This window comes from Eucalyptus grandis, chromosome 2, assembly GCF_016545825.1.
Source record: "Eucalyptus grandis isolate ANBG69807.140 chromosome 2, ASM1654582v1, whole genome shotgun sequence".
NCBI lineage: Eukaryota > Viridiplantae > Streptophyta > Magnoliopsida > Myrtales > Myrtaceae > Eucalyptus > Eucalyptus grandis.
Genome location: NC_052613.1, coordinates 48,591,503 through 48,612,768, shown reverse-complemented (window position 1 = coordinate 48,612,768; position 21,266 = coordinate 48,591,503). Strand labels below are relative to the sequence as shown.

Here is a 21,266-nt window from a genome sequence, read left to right as displayed (position 1 = left end):
GCGAAAATCAAATTTAGGATGAAAATTGGAATAGCATAATTATATTTGTGAAATAATTCAACTAATACCAATAATCCCTATCTTATTTAATCAACCTTTAGTTAGAAGAGGTCTTTGTTCATATGTATATATACATACATATTTATTATTTTGTCTAAAAATGATGATAAGGCTCTTACTTTTGTAGAATTTTGTTTTTCTTTTATCGAATTGTTCATAAATGATTAATTTCCTCATGAAGCAGAAACAACTATTACTTCACTTTACAATTAGCTCATTTTGCCATTGGATTTATGGAAAATTCTTTTGATCTATGTATGTATCTTTTAATTTCACTTCATTCACAATAATTCATATTTCATTGTAATGTAACTTTATTAAATCAATGTACACATAAATCACTATACTTTTGCTGAATTCCATAGGAATAAATACATAGTAACTATTATCACTAAATCTCTCAGAATGGTTAAACTTTATAGTTTTTTTTTTATATCCAAGGTTAAACTTTATAGTTTGTAATAGACAAAAAATAAAGGTACTAATTCACCTTTCAAATTAGGAGTAAGCATGGTTCCAAGGTAAAAATGGAAATCGGGGCCTGTTTGGTTCAAAGTTCCAATGCGCTCTGATGTAATTCCTAAGGGAACCGAATCAAGCATCGAGAATCGAGAGCCGAGAACTGAACTAAGGAACCGAGAAAACACTCTTTTTTGTGTTGATCTTGTATATGCTTGGTTGCTTTTAGGCACTTTTTATAGATCTTGTACATGCATGTGGCCATGAATGGAAGATTTCGTTCACTCGTTTGACTTCAATTGCATTTGCCTAAAAAGTGGAGACGGATTTGGGAATAAAACCAAAGTACCGGGGCCAGATGTGAAATATGGAAGGGCGTTTAGACAAAAAGAAATGTAGATAAACACAAAATGGCAAGGGATAGGCTGCATTTGGACATTTTGTTCCATAAAAGTGCAAGAGCGTGGGCATATAATGGTTAATCTCTAGCAGCTCTTTGTCCAAGTCTAACAATTTTGTATTCTTGATCTTAGAGAAGTTCATGTCACAATTTCTGTTGAGGGATTTAATAATGCAAATGCAATCATGTGTCAAGTAAGGATAAATAAGCTGTGAGAACGAGATAGATTGTTTCATAGATAATCGAGTTAAACTATGAAGATGCTAAAAAATTCCAAATCACAAATAATTATTGAATTGATGCGATTTTAAATAGAGTGTTTAGTTCGATTTTCAAGTCAAGTCTAGTGGGATTTGAGTAATGTGTTGGAAATAGTATTGGAGGCCATACAACATAGGCTGCCAAGGCTCTGCCAATTTATTGGGTTTAGCAACCCTCTCTTGCTTCCGACAATGTAAGTTTTTCTAATTAATTTCATTCTATTTTCTCTATTGAAATGCAACTATATTTTTGTTAGTACAATCACTTTTATTTTGCTTAACTAAAAATAAAAAAAAAAAAAAAATTAAGGAACCTATTAAAGCGTGGAACCCATGACAGGGTGTAAACAACAATAATATGAGAGGTCACATGCCATTATTGTACCGGCTATGATATATAATAATATCTTAACAAGAACATTTAGCGTGGGAAGAAAATACGAAAAGTCGAGCGGTGCAGGCGCCATCGTTGACTTGACTAACTCCAAACCAAAGCGAAGCCTTCTCGAGGTCATTCGATCCCGCAGACATGCGCTCCCGACTAGTAGTCTGTTCCCGTTCCGTCCAGGACTCGCTCTTCCTTCCCTTTCCCCATTTCCCACATTAAACTTCACGAAGGCCCACGTTTTTTTTTTTTTTTTTTTTTTAATCTTCCTTTTTGTTTATGTTTCGTCGTTTTGCTAACTCGTCAGCTTGCCTTTCGTAATAGAAAAGATCAAACCGTCAAGCGCTTGCAAGTCTTTTTATAAATGGAATGAGTACGAGTGCACAGAGCGCAAGATCTCATCTCTGCTTGTCTTGAACGGCAATTCGCTTTCCTCTCCGATCTCTGCCTCCACAATGGCCTCCGCGACGATCTCGTCTTCCAATCACTCGGGCCTCGCGTCGCCGTCCCCTTCACTTCGCCGGCAAGCCAAAGAGATCTCCGGCTTGAATCTCTCCGGCCAGCCTCGGCGGAATCCGAAGCTGACGACCACCACCCGTCGTCGAGAGACGCCGTCGACGAGAGCCGCCAAGCTCACGACCAGAGCCTTCTTCTGGAACAAGCCCAAGCCCTCCCCTGAAGCTCCGAAACCCGGTAAGCCGAACCTCTCGTTTCCTCTTCTTTTTCATCAGCAGTGTTTTGGCAGTCGACGCGAGATTCAGTCGGTGAGTAGATCCGCCATTTTATCTAATTCGCTCTCTCTTGCGCACTCTACGCAGCAAAAGTGCAAGAGCTGTGCGTGTACGAGATCAACGAGCGGGACCGAGGCAGCCCCGCCTTCCTGCGGCTGAGCGAGAAGCCCGTCAACTCCCTCGGCGACCTCGTCCCCTTCACCAACAAGCTCTACTCCGGCGACCTCCAGCGCCGCCTCGGCGTCACCTCCGGCCTCTGCGTCGTCATCCAGCACCTCCCCGACAAGGGCGGCGACCGCTACGAGGCCATCTACAGCTTCTACTTCGGCGACTACGGCCACATCTCCGTCCAGGGCCCCTACCTCACCTACCAGGACACCTTCCTCGCCGTCACCGGCGGCTCCGGCATCTTCCAGGGCGTCTCCGGCACCGTGAAGCTGCAGCAGATCGTCTTCCCCTTCAAGCTCTTCTACACTTTCTACTTGAAGGGGATCCCCAATTTGCCGGCCGAGCTCCTGGGGAAGCCAGTGCCGCCTTCGCCGGGGGTGGAGCCGTCGCCAGCCGCCAAGGCCTGCGAGCCTCACGCCACCGCCCCTAATTTTACCAATTAGTTCAGAGTTATCTGCTCGACTCTCTCGTTCGAGATCTTTCTCTGTGTTTTTTTTTTTTTTTGTCTTTCTATCATTTCCATATGGAATTAGTATAATATTGTTACCGTTTTGTCTTAGTTCGGAAATTAAATAGAGATGGAGAGGAGTAAGACATTTTCCTTCTTGTTAAATGTATTTCTAAATAAAAGTTGCATTGATAGAACAAAATGTTCCGTGTAACGCCAAATCTTATGTAAATATAGCATCTTTATCTCATCGAGTGTCATTTATTACAATTTGAGAAATACTTTTTAGGACACGAAAAGAGATTAGGTGGCTCGCATTTTTCCCTAAAAAGGAGCTTTAACTTTCTCGGTGGACTCAACTTTTAAATGTCGCATCGAAAAATCTTAACTTCCATCCATTGGAAGGGCAAATTTTTATCATTGCGATTAGGCTTTTCATTTGTGAAATTCAATTATGTCAAAGAAAGGACGACGTGGCCAGTAGCATCTGTCACTTCACCTAACGTGGACATTTTTGGGTAATTTCCTTTGCTCTGAGAGGGGTCTCGAAATGGGATGATTTGGGGACCACTCTCAAAGCAAAGTAATGCTAATCCCTAAAAGTGTTAATTGCGCTTCTCTTATGCATCATTTTTGCTCTTCCTTTTTATATAATTCAGTTTCTCGGACAACCTGGATTCGAATTGACGTTCTTTCTTTCTTTCTTTCGTTTCGGCCAATACCATTACGATCGGGAAGAGCTGAGGAGTTAGAAATTGAGGATTGGCCCATCAAGTGACCCATTTTAATGCAAGAACATGCTGGGCTGGGTTCTGTCCTGTATGGAGAAAAGTCCTCTCCTTTATTGAGCCCATAGAGTGTTGAGCACATAGTGTATTTCTATGGGCCAACATTTTGCTTTTGCAGTGTTCAGAAGTAAGTGTAGTATTGACATTTGGGTTGGGTCTTTCTCTACATGGGAAGAAATTCGCACTTTTTTGGCACACCATGAAGCATTTCTTTTGGCCAACGTTATACTTGTTCCTGCACATGATCCTTGTGGATCTATAGATCGTGCAATGAATTTTGTATTTTCAAACATGTATTTGTGTAGAGAGAGAGAGAGAGACAGAGAGATTTACGTGTCGGAAGCATTTATAAAGGTTGTTGCTAATGATACAAATTATATGACTCGGACGTTTGGTCTTCAACTAAAGTATTTATTTATATGTTTCTTAATATCATAACAACTTTTATGTTTTTATGATGCCAAAATCCAACTTAGAGTGCATTTGTTATGCGAAAAGCAAAAAATTCGAAAAAATTAGTCAACGAAATATATTATCATTAGCATCGACAATATAAACCCAAACTTTTTTATGGATGATTAAAATATATTTTGCTGATTGATTTTTATAAGAATTACAAGAGATCAGTTTTAAGGAATTGTTTTCCAAATTGTTGATCTTTTCCGAGATAGGCTCAGAGTGATCCCACAAAATCCATGTAAAATATGAGTAGCTTCGCGTATCAGAAACATTCTATGCCAAGCTTTCTCAGAGGCACGACCTTGCCTTCCAACTTCATCAGTTAGACCCGTAAAACACTCGACCATACACGCAGCCAAAGCTGGAGGTGGTCCAAGGTGTCCTCATCATAACATGTTTGCATGCATCCATCCAGAGGAAAGAAAAGCTAACAAAGGCTCTCAAACTCCGTGTCGGCTCAGAAAGCGGTGCGTACTTGAGAAACAAAACGAGGACGGACCGACCGTGGTTAAAACTTAAAAGCAGATGACGATAACCAATGGCCCCCGGAAACTGAAAAGGTGTGTGCGTATGCGGTGAATTATGGTGGGAGGACGGTGCATGCAGCAGGGGCATTAGTAATGAGCCCTTGCTTGGGTGCTCGGAGAAACGACAGGGAAACAGACCCTGATGACGATGGCGACGGTGGACTTGACTGAGAACAACGTTTCGCGGGATGTGCTCGTTGTTGGACTGAAAAGGAAAAAGAGGAGGCCCTTGGGTGGAACCCTAAAAACAGTAACAATTCAGTGGTCCCTCTCTATCCCTCCCTCTCAGTCCTACACTGACAAAAAGGGACTCTATCATAGTTTTAGTAGTAGCAGCAGTCGCGCGCGAGAGAGAGAGTGAGATCAGAGACTGGACCTCATTGAGACTCCCACTCTTACTCTCAGTACTCAGAGCGAGATAACTTAGGCAAATGCCAGCCGATGAACAGTAGTTTTCTGTGACTAATTCACTGTACACGAGTCTGCGTATCTGTGCTGTCTTTTTTTCTGCAGCGAGAGACAGCATTAAACCTGACCAATGTATTCAATGAAAGAGGTTGGCGTTGCTCCTCTCTCTCTCTCTCTCTCTCTCTCTCGTGTGCACTATTGGTGATACACATAATGGTGGAGAAATGAATCCTTGTCTTGTCTTTAGGAACCATTATAATGAACTCCGCCTCTTCTCTCCCCACTTATCGCGCTTCCATACACTCTTCTGATTCTTTTTTTCTTTTCTCAAGTGTGGATTGTGTTCTTTTTCTCGCAATAATAATATGAATTCCACATTATGTTTGTCAACTCAAGTTCCAGAAATATCTCGTTCAGCTCTTCAACGAGGTAATGCATGAAAAATAAAGAAAGACCGACATTGCAACCGCCGACAATGTCCCACAGGCTTACATTAGGATCTGGCCTTAGACCTATTTTGAGCTCTCCCTTTGCCAACATGGACGTGCACTAGATTTTGTATTCTATCATCAGACGTTGTCAATGAAGTACGGACTGTCCTTTCTCCTTGCGCCAAGTTAACAAACACCTATCCACAATTTGAGCTTGATGCCAACTTGCTGGGTTTAGTTGGTGCCAAGCAGAGACTGCGAAGAGATAAGTAAAATGGAGATTAAAGGTAACTCTCTCTCTCTCTCTCTCTCTATCTCTCTCTCCCTCACTCACAGCACCGAGCAATTGATATAGGGTAAAATACTGGCTACCAAACACAATCACTAAATGAGGGGGATGTTCAAATCTAAATTGGGATAGATCATGATGGGAATATAAGTGGAAGTTCTGGAAAGAGAGTTTTGGCAGCAAATGCAGAAATGGCCTAATCTTTGGCTGTAAAGGAGGGGCGCCCGTGGCTGGTGGTCGAGGTTGCTTTGGCCGTCGTGCACAGTGAGAGGCGGTCGTGCATAGTGAACCAATGCATCCGATGGTAAAATGGGAACGAAGAAAGAGGGAACCAAAAAAGAAAAAGAAAAAGAGGAAAGACATTAGGAAAAGAAAAGGAAAAAAAAAAAAAACATAATCGATCCAGCCGTCCCCCCTGCTTATTGCTAATGGATTCGGATAGGTCAAATCCGATCAAGGGGTGGGATAGCTCTATCTTATATATTGGATAAAGAGATTGAAAATATATATATATAAAGAAGTATGATAATGATAGCGCATGAGATAATCTTATCATATCCGAATTGGATTAAGAGATTAAAAAAGAAAGAGTGCTCGGGGGTAGAGAAGAGGAGAGCAATGCCACTATCATTGCCACTAACAGGCAATGGGAAAAGTACCAAAAAGTTATAAATTTATTGTATTAGTACCAATTTAGTTATAAACTTTTCAATCGAATCGATTTAGTCATAAAACTTTTCACATAAATACTAATTTAGTCAATTTGGCCAATTTTGGCCGGCCAATGCTAATATGGATGTTGGCTAGTGCCGACCATCTAGCCAACGTTGACGTGATAATTTTTATTTTTATTTTTTTAAATTTCCTTTTTCTTTTTCCTCTTCTTCTTCCTTTGGCTTTTTTTTTTTCCATGGTGGCCAAAGGAAGAAGAGGAAAAAGAAAAGGAAAAGAAAAAGAAAAAAGAAATAATTAATAACAAAAATCAGAAAAAAAAGTATTAAAAAATTTGCCATGTAGGCATTGGTCAAATGGTTTGCACTAGCTCGCGCACATGTCATGTGCTAGCCAAACAAAATTGATCGGATGAATTAAATTGATATCAATGTGAAAATGTTTATAATTAAATTAATTCAATTTGAAAGATTTATGACTAAATTGATACTAATGCTATAGATTTATAAATTTTTTAATACTTTTCCCGGCAACCACCAGGGTGGTAATGGCTGCCCTGCATCTTGATGTGAGCTATTATGTCGTGGTGTTTGCAGAATGGTTCTAGGCGGCGATTCCACCACCCAGCAGTTTCCTTTTCTCTTTCAATTTGAGATTTTTTTTTATTAATTTATTTTCTTGTCATTTCCGCCAGACACTTGGATAGCATACGTCTTCTATCTTTCACTAGATGAGACTCCTTCCATACACTAAAACGACTTATCCAAAAAAAAAAAAAAACTTCTGATATACTTATCTTTTGAGAGTTGATATTAGCAATTTACTTACTCTTTCAATCACTTGGAAAAGACCCTACTTACTAATTTATCCATCACCCGATCCACAACAGTTCGAAAGAAAGCCCCATACTTCTCACCTACTCAAACGGTGAAACCCAACAACTCTAACTACTCTAACTAAATTAAAAAATTAAAAAGAAAATCAAAATAAAATTCCAGGCACCCTACATCATCGTTTTTCTGTTCATCACCCAATCACTATTATATATAGAACTACAATTGAAACCCGTGCGATCCAAGAAAACATATACCTCCATAAAAGATCAAACGAAAAATTTTCCTTTTAGATAAAGATTGCAGTCTCATTCCCTATTTCAAATGGTCTAACTTTATATGATCATTCATATGAATCGTACAACATAAGAAATAGATATCTTCTTGCAAATGATCATTTATTATAGCAGGGTCTATGCTTGCAAAAGAATGGACATTGTTTTATAAATCCATATAGAATCTGTTGGGAAAAATAATAAGGTGCCCATTGAGCATTGCGTTACATAATTGAGAAAGGCTATATGCAAGATTTTTTTTTCTTAAACATTGTTTTGTTAAGTAAGTGGAAAATCAATACTATTTGTCTAAATATAAGTCAACCACTATGTACATAGTTTTCATTTGTTTAAACAATTAACACAGACTTTAAATGATTTTTGAAAATCTGAAGCATGTAAAATGTTGTGAATTTGTTTGTGTACCAAATAGTCAAAATATTTAAAAGAATCGTTATTTATAAAAGGGATAAGTACAAAAAAAAAAATCATAAACTTATTATATTTGTATCAATTCAATTATAAATATTTTAATTTAGCATATTTGTCAAACTTTTTGATAATTTGCCAATGTAGTCCATCTAACCAACTTTGGCTGAAACTTGCAAATGTGGACATTGGTTGTCCTACGTGGCATAATTGGCGCTAACGTGAACAATTTTTACAATTTTTTTTTATTTCTTTTCTTTTTTTTCTTCTTTCTTCGCCATTGCTAGGTCTTCACTATGGCCAATGACTTAGCCACAGGCAAGGGCTAACCTTGTTAGCCTCACCCACCAAGTGAGGCTCACCCTCTCAAAGGTGAAATAGCCCAAGGCAGCAAGGTCACCTTGTTGGGATCTGGCTAGGGTGAGGCTTGACAAATATTATCCCTTGCCAACCTCAAGCAACCTCATCCTTGCGAGGGTGAGCCTTGCTTAGTGGACAAGGTCACCCCTTGCCCATGGTTGCTCACAAGCCATTACAAAGGAAAAGGAAAAGAATGATAAAAAATTATTAATGTCAATACTGACCTTGCCACGTAAGATAGTTAGTGTCTACGTCAGCAATTTTTAACTAAAATTGGTTATATGGACTACATTGGCAAATTATCAAAATGTGTATGACTGAATTAGATAGATATAAATGTTTTGAATTAAATTGACATTGATAAATATATTTTGAGTTTTTTTAGGTAATTTTTTCGAGTGTGAAGTTGAAAGGATTTAAAATTATTAAAAGGCCAAATAACGTATCTTCTTAAATAACTTTTTTAGGTTAGGTGAAAATTAAGATCCTATATTATATCCAAATTAAATTAAAAAATAAATGGCGTGTGTATATGAGAAAAAAAACTAAAATTATTTAATATTCTCTAAAAAGTACATCACCTAAATTTATTACTTACACCCTAATCATTTTAACAGGTATGAAATTTGCGATTGTTACTTTTCTCTTATGTCAATTCTTTTTTTCTTTTTCTTTTTTGTGTTTATCTTTCTCTAACTCTTCTCTTTAATTTAAGTTTTTACGCTGACTTTTTATAGAGTCGAAAGTCAAATTTTATGTCTGAAACTAAATATATCAATTTCCATCCAATCCAATTCCTTTATCATTGGGTTACGTGCCAAGTGAGTGCCTCAAAATTAATTCATAATAGCACAAGTAAGTGTAATTTCGCATGAAATATTAAGTGGACCATCATTCATCAATTGAAACTTTCACTCCTTGACATCATTAATTGCTTTCAAAACACTCTTTGGATACTGTTCATCTTCATAGATCCTCTCTCTCTCGCCCTCCCCCTACTTCCCTTTAGATAGAAACAGTAATACACACCCTGACTACTCTAATTACAACAAAAAAACCCACATTCTTTTCTAATAAAAGTAACCAGAACCTTGAACTATCCTATGATAATGGTCTTCTATAGCTCCATCATCCTCTTCTTCCTCCTCCTCCTCCTCTTCGAGCTCGCACACCTCCACGGTGTGAGGGGCATGACCATCCCCGAATGCGCGAACGTGGTCCTTGAGTGACCTCTTGTGCTTGAAGTCGGAGCCGCAGATGCAGAACCACAGCTTGCCGCAGTTCTTCTCATGGGTCCTCCAGTCCCCACGCACCGCGAAGGGCTTCGAGCACTTGCGGCACGCGAAGGGCTTCGCCCCATGCTTGCGCTTGTAGTGTGTCTGAAGTGTCCGGAAGTCCTTGAGCGGCCTTGACCTTGGGTGGTCGATGTTGTTCCTGCAGCCCTGGGCGCAGCAGTAGCACGGCAGCCTCAGCATAGACGATGCCGGCTTTGTGCCCTTCAGCGAGTCGGGTCCCTTCCGGTACTGCGACCCGTGTCCCCACATGTGCATCTGAAGCAGTTTTAAGTTGGCGTTGAGTTGATTATATAAGTAAAATTAACAAGATACAAAGACGATCATTATTTGTTAAAATAAGGAACGATCTTTGTTGGGTAAATTGAGAAGGTTTGTGAAATTTGGTACACAGAGATCTTTTTCTGTAACATTCTACTCTAAGCACCTATATCCAAATTGTGTCGCATCATTTGGTATATCGAATTTTGTAATGTTTCTTTGTGTTAACCAAGTTGCTTCAGAAAATAAGGAAAAGTACATAATTGTCTCCTATCCAAGAGAATGAAACAGTTAGAAATAGAATAATTATTGGGTTCCCATTCCTTGATGTACTAAAGAGACCGCAGAAGTGCTGGACCCATTTTCATGTAAGAAGATCAGGCAAACACAAAGTGTGGGATGATAACAATGCATAATCTCGGAATTTATATTTTCCCAGATTCTTTTGTGTGTGTGTGTGTGTGTGTGTGTGTTCTCTAAGTCTTAATTGACAGTAATTTCTTAGCGATCACAGATTGTATGATGGTGAGGTACGCAAGACAGAACAAAGTAGAACATTAAGAGAGATAACTAAACACCAGGGTTGGCCCAAAACAAGAAAAAGGACTAGACACCAGGGTTAAGATAATAAACAAAGGAATGAAGCTTTCTATTTTACGAATTATAATAAAAGTTTTCCCATTGATCGTCCAAGCTATTTCAAGTGTATGAACTTCCAAGAAAATTGGTCCTTGTGCTTGACAAATACTAATTAATTACCTGAAGACTGCATCACCCATATGCATTTCAAGAACAAGTAATCAAACTCGTGCATCAATTACAAGTGAAAACGTATGTGACATCGTTTGAAACCTGCATGTTGTTGTATCTATTGAAGGTTTTGCTGCAGACAGGGCAAGAGAACTGGGTCGGGCCGACAAGGATCTGGGCAGGGGAAGGAATCCAGTACTTCCCATCGATGAGATTAGGGTTTGTGCACACTCCGCTCGTTGGCAGGCCAATATGAAGAGCCACCGTCACGCTCTGATCCTGGTGACGATGATCATTAGCAGTCGTAGTTGTTGCTGATGGCAACGACTTGTCTTCGTTCTGACCCAGCTTTGGGATCGAGTGATGATGATGATACGAAGGGTGCTTAGAGATGTGGTGGTGGTGATGCTGACCAGGCGGGCCGAGAGAGAGGAGGACAAAGTCTTCGTCTTCCAATGAGTCATCCTCTAAGCACGCACTGTCGCTTGAAGATATGCAGGTGATGAGTGAGGATGTTTGCATGTTGTGTTTGTGTGTGGTAGAGAGAGAGAGAGAGAGAGGTTTGAGGATTGTGGAGAAGATGAGTGGGGACGAGAGAAGGCAATAAATAAAGGCGAATTTCATGGGTACTCGGGTTATCTATCGCTATTTGTGAGGGCTCTGTTGGTGGGGAAAAATAGAACTTGATAAGATGGAGACAAGTCCTTAATACATTATCAGAGAATTCTTCAGTTTTGGCGAGAAACCGTATGGTCGCACATGTCATTCTGATAAAAAGTCCTTAATGAGCTCGTTCTAATATTTTGACAAGAAAAAGGTTCTCATTTTTATGTCAAAAGAATTTACTATTTTATATAATGCGAGCCCTATAGCCGTTGGACGAGTACTATCAAACGAAACTATCATTAGCCGAAGTAGTGCAATGTTCTATCAGGCACCATTAAGGTTCAAATCTAACAAATGATAGATGAGCCTAAAATCTGGCCGTGCGGGAGGTTGAGTTGGTTACAAAAATGACATATAATTGGGTGAAATCATACGAGCGTTCCTAAGCATGATAATTTTCTTTGAGAAAAGTAAATTCACTTTGAGGTACTATAAGTCAGTGTGGAAGTGCTCATCAGAAATTGCTTCTTCATACATATTCTTCACAATTAATATTTCAAAAACAAACATTTGTTTAAAGATAATTATTCTAAGTTCCATCCTATATAATGATAAAGCAAACTCTTTCGGTCTGTGTTTGGAGAAATGCACGTGGAGATGGAGCAGAAGAGAGAGGACTGATTTGTGTTGGGATGGACGAAAATCTTGACATGTTGGTCTTGGCGTGTTTGGGTGGGAAGGAGACAATGAACCGGCAAAAAAGGGCAAATTTTTTTGCAATCGTGTACCAAGAAACCGCACTATCACTACTCTCTCTCTCTCTCTCTCTCGTTGTTGTGCTCTCCAAAAGTTGCTCGATTCCCGAGCTCTTCATCTCTTCTTCTCTAACTCTGGTCTGCTCTCGAGTCCTCCTGCGTCTCATTTACTCTCTCTCTCCCTCCCTCCCTCCCTCCCACACTAGCGTTAGAGAGAGGGAGAGAGACAGACTAGTAAAGTGAGAGAGATAGAGCAAGTGATGGAGATGTATGCATGCATAGGCCGATGTAAACTGTAGTGAGGAAGGGCTGTTGTCTCCTCTCCAACTTTTGTATTTCGAAATAGGCGACTGATGTTGATAGATAAGACCGTCGCGGTCTCTGCACAGTGACTTTAATCTGACTCCCAGTTCATGAAAACTTGAAGCGGCTTTGAAGTTTTGAACTGATCACATCCATGCATTGATTAGAATTTCGTACCATTCGTCCACAATAATGGTACACAATTTTTGTGGTGCATACATTTATGTATCTATTTGATTTGCCATTAGTTTGGCCGTCCATAGTATGAGAGCTTCGTTTCTCTTACAAAATCAACGCAATGGTAAAAATTGTCAAAAATTTCCAATCATGGAGAGAGAGAGAGAGAGAGAGAGAGAGAGAGAGAGAGAGAGAGAGAGGGGGGACTATTTTGAAGAACTCAAACCCTAACAACAAATTATGGCTAGGGTCATGAAATCAAGAAAAAATAAGCTGTTGTATAGAGGTTAAAGACCGAGTTTGTGCTGCTATAAAAGATTGCATCACGAATCACATCTCGATACAAAATGTTGTTAGGGAAACTTTGCTTGTTAGATTATTTTATGAATAATAAGATATTGTAGAGTCACACATCTTTTTCAAGGATCTTTAAATTTAAATCATACATGTTTTTAAAACCCTCAAAGTGCATGCATATTGATTAAATTGGTGGAATGAAAGAATGACATCAAAGCTTACGTACATTTAACCAGATGAGCCTCATAGGTAAATGATAACCACATTGACCTATGGCAATTATTGTATCAATCTTTTCTTTGATGAAAAAATAATCCAATAAGATATTTTCGTTCGTCTGTTTTTTTGGGCGAGAAAAAAAAAAAACAGCAATGAAAACCCTTGTTTATGAAAATGAGACAGTGGTTAATGAATGATTTGGTCATCGGTCAAGAGAGGATGGAAGTGTGTCCTTTTGCGAGGAGAAAGAGGAGTGGATGAGAATCCGGGATTGGAGAGACGTTTCTGGGGATGCTTTAATGGCGATCTTTGGACACAACATGCAGAGGTTCCATCTCCGTGAAAAAACATGGAAAATCACGACTGCACTGAAAAAAGTGGAGACGAAGAGGTCACCATCTTTTCGCATTTCACCAAACTCCAGTTGCCTTTATTAAACAACAGTTTCAATGCGAAGTCGTTCTCATCCCCCCAAAAACAAACCAAAAGGGTTAATCAATAAAGCAATTTTGTAGCTTCTTCCTTTCAAAAGTAACGCAATAATAATAATATTACGTGACAAGTAGGTGTGATATCTCTTTTATTTTTGTGATGGAACAATTTTTTTAATAAATTTATTAATATATAGTATTATTAAGTGTACCAAGAAAGGTGCGCGGCAGATATCTATTATCAGACTTGAATTAGTGTTGGATTATTATATTCACGTGAATAAGTAGAACCATACCGCATCATGATTTTATTATGACAATTTGCTTTTTCTCTCTTTCCTAGAACATGACATTATCCTCGTAAAACATAGTGAAAGTAGTAGTAAAAAGGAAAAAAAAAACTGGTGGCGGTCAACGTCATGGTGCGGGATGGGTCCCAATCGAGCGGTTGGTGGGGCCCAGTATCTGATTAGACATGGCATGAATGTCCAAAACTTTGAAAGGGATTCTTGTAACCATCCCATCAACGTGCTTCCATCTCAAACTCACATCTCATCCTCAGAGAGAGAGAGAGAGAAAGAGAGAGAGAGAGAGAGTACAGAAACACAACAGTGTTTGGACACTGGGGACAAAAACAAAAGTACCAGGTTTGGTCTGCCTCTGTTCGTCAAAACCTGCCATTCCCACCGCAGAATCCAATCTCAATATGTGTCTCCATTTTACTGGTGGCTTCAGCGATTGGTGCTTAACCAGTACATGTGAGGCCTAAGCTTGAGGTTTCTGCTAGTGCATGCTTAAACTGAGCCACGGTATTGGGGTCGGCCATACAGAAAGAATGAACAGTGGTTACATTACACACTGTCTGATGTAACTCTTAGGTCCTCAAAATACTCATTTGCTGTACTTCCACCTTCCAAGGCTGACGAAGCTTTAGTAAATCGAACATTGAATTTATAATACATTAGCCAGTTTAATGATATCTATTTTGCATCTTGGAGGTTTTAATTGACTCTGAAGCTCCGCGATTGAGGACTTCTTCTTTATGAGGTTCCAAAAGAAAAAGGTCACCGGTGCTTAATATTGTATAGTTCCACCTTCCAGGGCTGACGAAGCTTTAATAAAGCTCGCAAGGAGCCACTGAATTCAATTTGGGACATGGCAACTGGCATGACAACTTCCGTTGATGTTCGAAAGCGACATTCAACCACTGTGGGAAGAGAGAGATGCCAAATGAGGGTCGCTAGCATGGTGGCTCAGAAGGAAGACACGAAAGAAAGAGGAGATAGGCTAAGTGGAGCTAGTTTTCCAACTTTTCAGGATTAAAGGATGATAGACACTATGAATGATTTATCTTAGAAGAGGGCGAGCTGCTAACTTCTTAACGTCTTAATCTAGGTCATCAATAGAGAAATGAGTCTCGATCCCATTTGAGAAATCTGTGTTGGACTGTTAGAAATTGGAAAAGTGAATGATGACTGAAGTGGCTATAACCCTTTTCTGCAGCCCTATGATATCACCTCCATGAAAAAGCTAAAGTTAGAATAGACTTTTAACAGGAGTAAGAAGGGGGGTATCCCGCTGCGTGCGATGTTCCCCCGGCACATCCAAAAAGTATCTCCTCATCTTTTTCAAGCCCTGCATATATAAAATCATAGATTCTGTTAGCAAGAATAAGAGATTTAATAAGGAAATGGATAAAATAAAATAAAAAAATCGAATATCAAATTTACGTGATTCTAACTTATTCCACTAAAAAAGTAACACAGATGTTGAGTAAATTACGTTTTGATATACACCGGCCTTTACCATGAAATAATAATAATATGTCTATTATGAATATCCTTCTTTCTTTAGTAATATCTGATTTCAAATTATCGATTGCATTATATGATAACTGAGCAATTTCGAGAATAAATCGATGTCCCCAACATTTTTCAATACAAATAATCATGTCATTATGTTTTTTGATACATGGTCTATTCGCAAGTAACGGCAAACTTGATATAGAGTGATCCACGCTACAAGTAACCGTGATTTGGACCCAAAAAAAAAAAAAATTTGGGACTTAGCAATGAATATGATTAATGTGGTGATAACACTTTACTTAATCTTTATTTTTATTTTGTGCTTCTTGAGTCAAAGTGGCCATTTATTTCCATGTCCCAGATGTTCACCAACTGCATCCTTTCGTGGTCATCTTCTTCTACTACTTTTTTCATCTATTTGCACCCTTGACTCAACAGAAATACGTCCATTCGTTCCTCCACTTTCTATGCATAGAAATACATATCGATCTCCCCTCTTTTCTCTTAATAGTGGCCATCGGAATGTGCAGCGATGCTGGGGAGAGATAAAGATGCGCAGAATCAGGAAGAGTACCAGCACGACACTGTAGCTCAGGCATCATTTGCTTCCAAACTTCGGTGCTCGTGCGAGAAAGACCCCGGGAATACTTGCCGAATCCTTCGACTCGTTCGACGTTGAATGAAATATCACTCCCACGGACCATGTGATTAGACAGGTCTCGTACCCCCTTGTGACTCCCACATGACAGCAGTTATAGTCACGTGGCGTTCCCTTGCTTTTCTTTTCATCGCCCTTCTTTTCCCGTCCTTCCTGCTGAGCAATAAGCTCTTCGTTGAGTTCTTGGACCCAACTTCGTAATGCATGTGACGATTAGGCGCGGGTTGAGCGAAATACCAAGCAGCTTTAAGTGATGAGGGACTTCAGTTTGCACGGAACTCTTGATCTTCTTTGGTGCCATGTGATTCGGTTTGTCCTAGTTATGAAACGAAGATGTAGAAATCCCTTCATTCGTTGTCCTCGCTTTTGTCCTTTTTTTTGGGTTTCGAGCTTGATGACCAAAAGGTTTTCCAGAATCTACGTGCATTGGATGTGATGTGATGTTGATGATGGTGGGCTTGCTGTGGAGGGCCTGAAATGAGCCGAAGATGGAGTCTCCCGAAGCCCAAGTACCGAAGGCTCGTCGGACTTTGTGATCAGCGTGAACTTTTGGAGCTATTAGCGGAAAAATTCTAATTTCAATTTCTCTTTTTTTACTTTCGAATTAAAAAGTGTCATGTCGGCTCACTATATTAACATATTAATTGCGACGTCGACGACGGTGGACCTGACTTCATAAATGACGCAAAGCAGGCGATTTGATTATGCAAAAATATCTGGACGAATATATTGAACGAAAACTATATTTAATTGACCGATTTTGCAACCCTTCACAAAAAAGAGCTCCGAATTTCTTCAAAATCACTGACAACCATAATTTGTCTTTAAATGAAAAGCTAACTGACTACTCCATCTTCCTCATCACCTACTGAATACTCTTTGAGTGTTAATTTTTAACAGTTGGTTAATTAGTAAAACAACTGACAATTTGTGCTCCAAAATGCTTCAAGTTCGATTTCTACTCGAGACAATCACTTGGCTACAAGTATTTTCACTGGACTAAAGATCCGGATTTAGTTTAGTTTGTGAAAGCTAGTTTATAATACCATTTAATTCACAGACTATGTGAAAAGAAATTGTGTATAAGTAACTCATTAGTCCTCACGCACTCGACGTGCTTGTGTGATACGCACATTTTTCCTATTGCAAAATAGAAATTAAGGTTGCGCCAGCCTATATTACTAATTTCAAAAGCTTCCTCAAATCAGGATGTAAAACTTGCACAGATCCTCCATACCTCGATTGTGCATATATCTTTGTAAAATTGTGTAATATCTTTGCGACAAATAGTATACGAGGTATTTATGACTAAATAAGATCATAGATATTGCAATAGGAATTATAACCAATCAGAGAAAAGTACAATAAAGAGAGATATATGGAGAGTTTGAGGTCACAGTTTTTTCTTTTTGTGGACATTGATTTGAATGAGAGTGAAATTGTTATCCATTGGCAAATCAGGTGAAAGCTCATTTTCGACAAGTCAGAACACTTAATCAACGTGATCTGAGCGTACTAACTTAGCCTTTCTGGGTCGCGATAATCAGCAGCTCATAATTCGCTCGGTCGGAGTCGTGGCTAACGAAAGCAACACCAGCACCAGCGATTAGCACCACAGACTCGGAAGACGTCCTGCAAGACTGGCACTGTTTTTTCTGCAACAAATTTTAACATCTCCCTTGTCATCTACAGTTAACAACCTTGCCAGCAGTCTGGTGAAGAGCACCTTGGGTCGGCAATTCCAATGTAGAGGCCAACCCATTTCTGGGGTTGGGGTTGGGTGATCAGCAGTGCTTGTATTGTCTAGAGCCGCCGACTCGGTAAACTTGTGCTTTGTGCAGACCCCATAGCCCAACGAAGAAAGTAGCTTGCCTATTGACTATTGTCGAAGAACCTAATCCCCAAGAGTTGGATCCGTAAAACAAGTCCAATGTCCACCATCTTGCACTGAAAGACGGATTCAGATATCTAAGGGAAAGCATCCACAGCTTTAACAAGTCCCATAGATTCCTCCTGCAGGGCGTATAGCGGGTTCCTGTTTATTAGAATGACAAATTTAGTTGTGTAATTCGGGGAAGAAACTCTCCTTTTCTTTTGCAAGGCATGGAAAGTAGAATTTTACATGATAGCGTAAATAGATAGTTTCATAGGGTAACATACAAGATGCCATTGATATTGAAAGCCCAGCCCTGTAAACACACCAAGCCCATGTGGATAGCTTTGCATGGGAACGTTTGATCACCGTCCTTGAAATTTTCCGGTGCACGAGTTCTTCATATTGCCTTATTCACTCTAACTTAGTTATTGTGCTCTTTGATTAGACCAGTTTCACCTTGTAGTATATACGGTATGATCCGCATGTGATGTGAAATCAAACTCAGTCGTGGAACCCGTATTTTGCCGCCATCATAATTTAGGAAAAAACCGATCAAAGGAACAAAATGGGGAAGTAGAGAGAGAAAGGGGGGACCAGCAACTTTCGCCAGGCCTCCGAGAGGGCAGTCAGCCCTCTCGTGCTCACTTGTGGGGCTGCTTCAGGCAAAGGTCATCTACTCCACGCTCGACGGTGGCGAGCAGTGGTGCCACCACCATGTGAAGCCACCTCCTCCTCCGCATCCGGACGAGGGCCGTTGGTCCTCATTGAGACTAGCGAGGGTTGTCGAGTCTCGCTAGTGAAAGACAAGCAGAGGCTTCACCCCCTTCCCCAATCTTGATCTCTCGTTCTTCCCTGTTTTTTCCTTGTTATTTCCTTCTTCTTTTTTGGTAAGTATTTCATTTTTTTTTCTTTTCATTTTTTCTACAATTTAGCTAGCTTGGTTGTATATATAAGCAAATTGCAATCCACAAACAGAGATATCCATGTTTGGACTTGAATTGACTACAAAAGTGAAATTTGTTCAGTTCTAATAGCACAAGAAACAAATTGCTTAAGGTTGGAGTTCAAGGACCAAATTGAACATTGTCGCGACCTAAATTTTCAGGGGCAATCCTAGAAGTTTAGGTTAATGGATTACTAAGTCCGAAAACTTGGCTCGGACCCTCCCAAGTCCTACCAATCGCGACTTGAAATTAATCTATTTAAACATGCAATTATATTCAATTTGGAGCCGCCACTAACCAATTAGGGTTGATTAGAAACCCAAGTGAAGTATGGGAGAATACTTTACTTTTGCGAACCAGAGATTCAGTAAATTCGGGGACATGACCCTTTCGGTACCTTTTATTTTAATTTCAAAAATACTTTGCAGGCAATGTTGATTAATTTTAAACCTAAGCTACTGACATGCAAATGGTGGTCATGCGGGTGCACAATCAATAAAATAACATTTAACAAAAAATGCTAATAAAAATGCATGCCTTGAGCATGATTTCTAAATAACCGGACACCTAATTTTTCTTTTTCTTTTTTTGTTAAAAAAATGTTAATTATATGCAATCTTGATCTAAATTTAATATGAATGGATTTTACTTTAATGATATGAAAATGCAATTCATATGGCCTAACTAGAACTATCACTATATGTATGCAATCTTATTTATATAATCCTAAATATGCATGTGTTTCATGACATGAGATAAATGACATAATAATTCTATATGCATGTTCTTTTTGTGATTTTTAATGATTTTTTTATTACACATATGCAACCTATATTAAACAATGATGACATGACATTGGATTAATTATGAACTAACCTGTTAATTAACCGGGTAAAAGACTTTTGTGTTTTCTTTTTTATTTGAAATGACCTAGTAATTTTTATTAAAAAAGGTGACATAATGATGCAATGCTAATTTTTGGCATTTTTTTTATTTTTATTATAAAAAAAATACTACATGATGAGAATGTTAAAACATTAACCTATAACCTTCTAATTAAAAACGCAACATGTAATGTGTGCATTATAAAATCTATATAACCTAAATAACATCATTTTTTGTTTTGATTTTATTAAAGGAAAATCATCCTAATTCTTCATGAATCTAAAAAATAAAATACGTTGCTTCAAATGTGGAATGTATAGACCTAAATATTTAATATGATGCATGATATATGATGAGCAAACAATAACACGCTAAAATAAAAATCCATCCATGTAAATCAATGGCATTTTAATATGAATCAATGATGCAAAGAAATTCATGAATTTCGCCATAAAAAGTCGAAATAATAAAAATCTAACCCGACGTCTCGCGGGTCAATATTTTTTATTATCATAACTTAATATGACAAATTTCCTAATGATAAAAATAAATTAAAACAAATCAAGTTAGAATATATAAAAAAAAAATGAAATCAAATATCTAGAAAATCACCTAGTCCAACTCACGGTTGGCTTGAGGAATGGCTAAGAGCAGCTGGTGGTTCGGTGATGGGTCGCCGTTCGGAACAAGGGCTGTCCGTCGGAGCTCCGGCGAGGTTCGGCAGTAACCAGACCTGCAGCAAAACAGAGGAGGCAGCAAATGGTCCTGTTTAGGCGTGGAGCCGGCGTCGGTTGCTGCAGAGGTGAGCTGCTGAGACGAAGATCGGAGCGGCGTGCAGCGGGGTCGCGGGTCACCGGTGTGAGGCGGTGCTGGTGAGGTTCGGTGGCTTCGCGGCTGCGTGGAGGCAGAGGCGTCGCGGAGGTGCACGAGCAGGCGGCTAACGCGCAAGCTACTGGCGCGGGCGTCGGGGTGGAGCGGCGAGGCGTCTGGCGGCTGGGTCGGCGAGGAGGGCTCGCGGATCACCGGTGTGAGGCGTTGCTGTGTGGTCGTCGAGGAGCAGAGGCGGTTGCAGAGGTGTCGAGCGGTGCTCACGGACGAGCGGCAGGGGTGGCGTCGTCGAGCGCGAGCAGCAGGTCGCGGCTGGCCTCGGGGCGGCGAGCGACACGGGTCGGCAGGACGTCGGGCGGCGCGGCGGTCGCGGCTGGCTTCGGGGTGGCGAGCGACGCGGGTCGGCAGCGGCGGAGGTCCGGATGACCGGTCGAGTGAATGCGGACGGGGGCTCCGGAGAAGATGAACAGTAACTTTTTCTCTCTTTTTTTTATTACCTTTTCTCTCACTCCAGTCACTCTCACGTCTTCTCCTCCTGCTTTCTTTTCCTCTGACCTCTTTTTCCTTCTGCCACAAATCAGCAAAAGGAAAAAAAGAAGACTCCTTTTCTGACTTCCTACTTCCACAGAACGAAATCCTCTCTTTCCTCTCCTCTCTTTTCACCTTTTTTGACTTTTTTTCTCTTCTTCTTCAATTTTTCCTTTTTCTTCCACCTGACACTCTTTCTCACTTGTCTCTCTCACCCTCTACCGAAGACTTCCCCCCATTAACTTTCTGCCACTGTACTTCTTCTCTTT

At 39.9% G+C, this 21,266-nt stretch overlaps 2 protein-coding genes across 2 annotated transcripts; one reads left to right on the top strand and one right to left on the bottom strand.

Moving 5' to 3' along the window:
* Positions 1 to 1,817: 1,817 nt before the first annotated feature.
* On the top strand, positions 1,818 to 3,159 carry LOC104433300 (allene oxide cyclase, chloroplastic-like). The gene is made up of 2 exons (XM_010045989.3): positions 1,818 to 2,257; positions 2,383 to 3,159. The coding sequence occupies exons 1-2, from the start codon at positions 2,020 to 2,022 to the stop codon at positions 2,904 to 2,906; spliced, it is 762 nt and encodes a 253-aa protein (XP_010044291.1). The 5' UTR covers positions 1,818 to 2,019; the 3' UTR covers positions 2,907 to 3,159.
* A 6,145-nt stretch (positions 3,160 to 9,304) lies between these two features.
* On the bottom strand, positions 9,305 to 11,239 carry LOC104435569 (zinc finger protein WIP6). Its single transcript, XM_010048294.3, has 2 exons — positions 10,788 to 11,239; positions 9,305 to 9,932 (listed from the first exon to the last, which is right to left on the bottom strand). Exons 1-2 carry the CDS (start codon positions 11,205 to 11,207, stop codon positions 9,453 to 9,455), a joined length of 900 nt encoding a protein of 299 aa, XP_010046596.2. The 5' UTR covers positions 11,208 to 11,239; the 3' UTR covers positions 9,305 to 9,452.
* Positions 11,240 to 21,266: the final 10,027 nt, after the last annotated feature.

What these genes read in the sequence shown, in the direction of transcription:
- LOC104433300 (XM_010045989.3), top strand. Translation starts at nt 2,020, where the DNA reads ATGGCCTCCGCGACGATCTCGTCTTCCAATCACTCGGGCCTCGCGTCG. An exon ending in CCCTGAAGCTCCGAAACCCG is followed by an intron (nt 2,258 to 2,382) that starts GTAAGCCGAACC and finishes CACTCTACGCAG; the next exon opens with CAAAAGTGCAAGAGCTGTGC.
- LOC104435569 (XM_010048294.3), bottom strand. Translation starts at nt 11,207, where the DNA reads ATGCAAACATCCTCACTCATCACCTGCATATCTTCAAGCGACAGTGCG. An exon ending in ATAGATACAACAACATGCAG is followed by an intron (nt 9,933 to 10,787) that starts GTTTCAAACGAT and finishes AAACTGCTTCAG; the next exon opens with ATGCACATGTGGGGACACGG.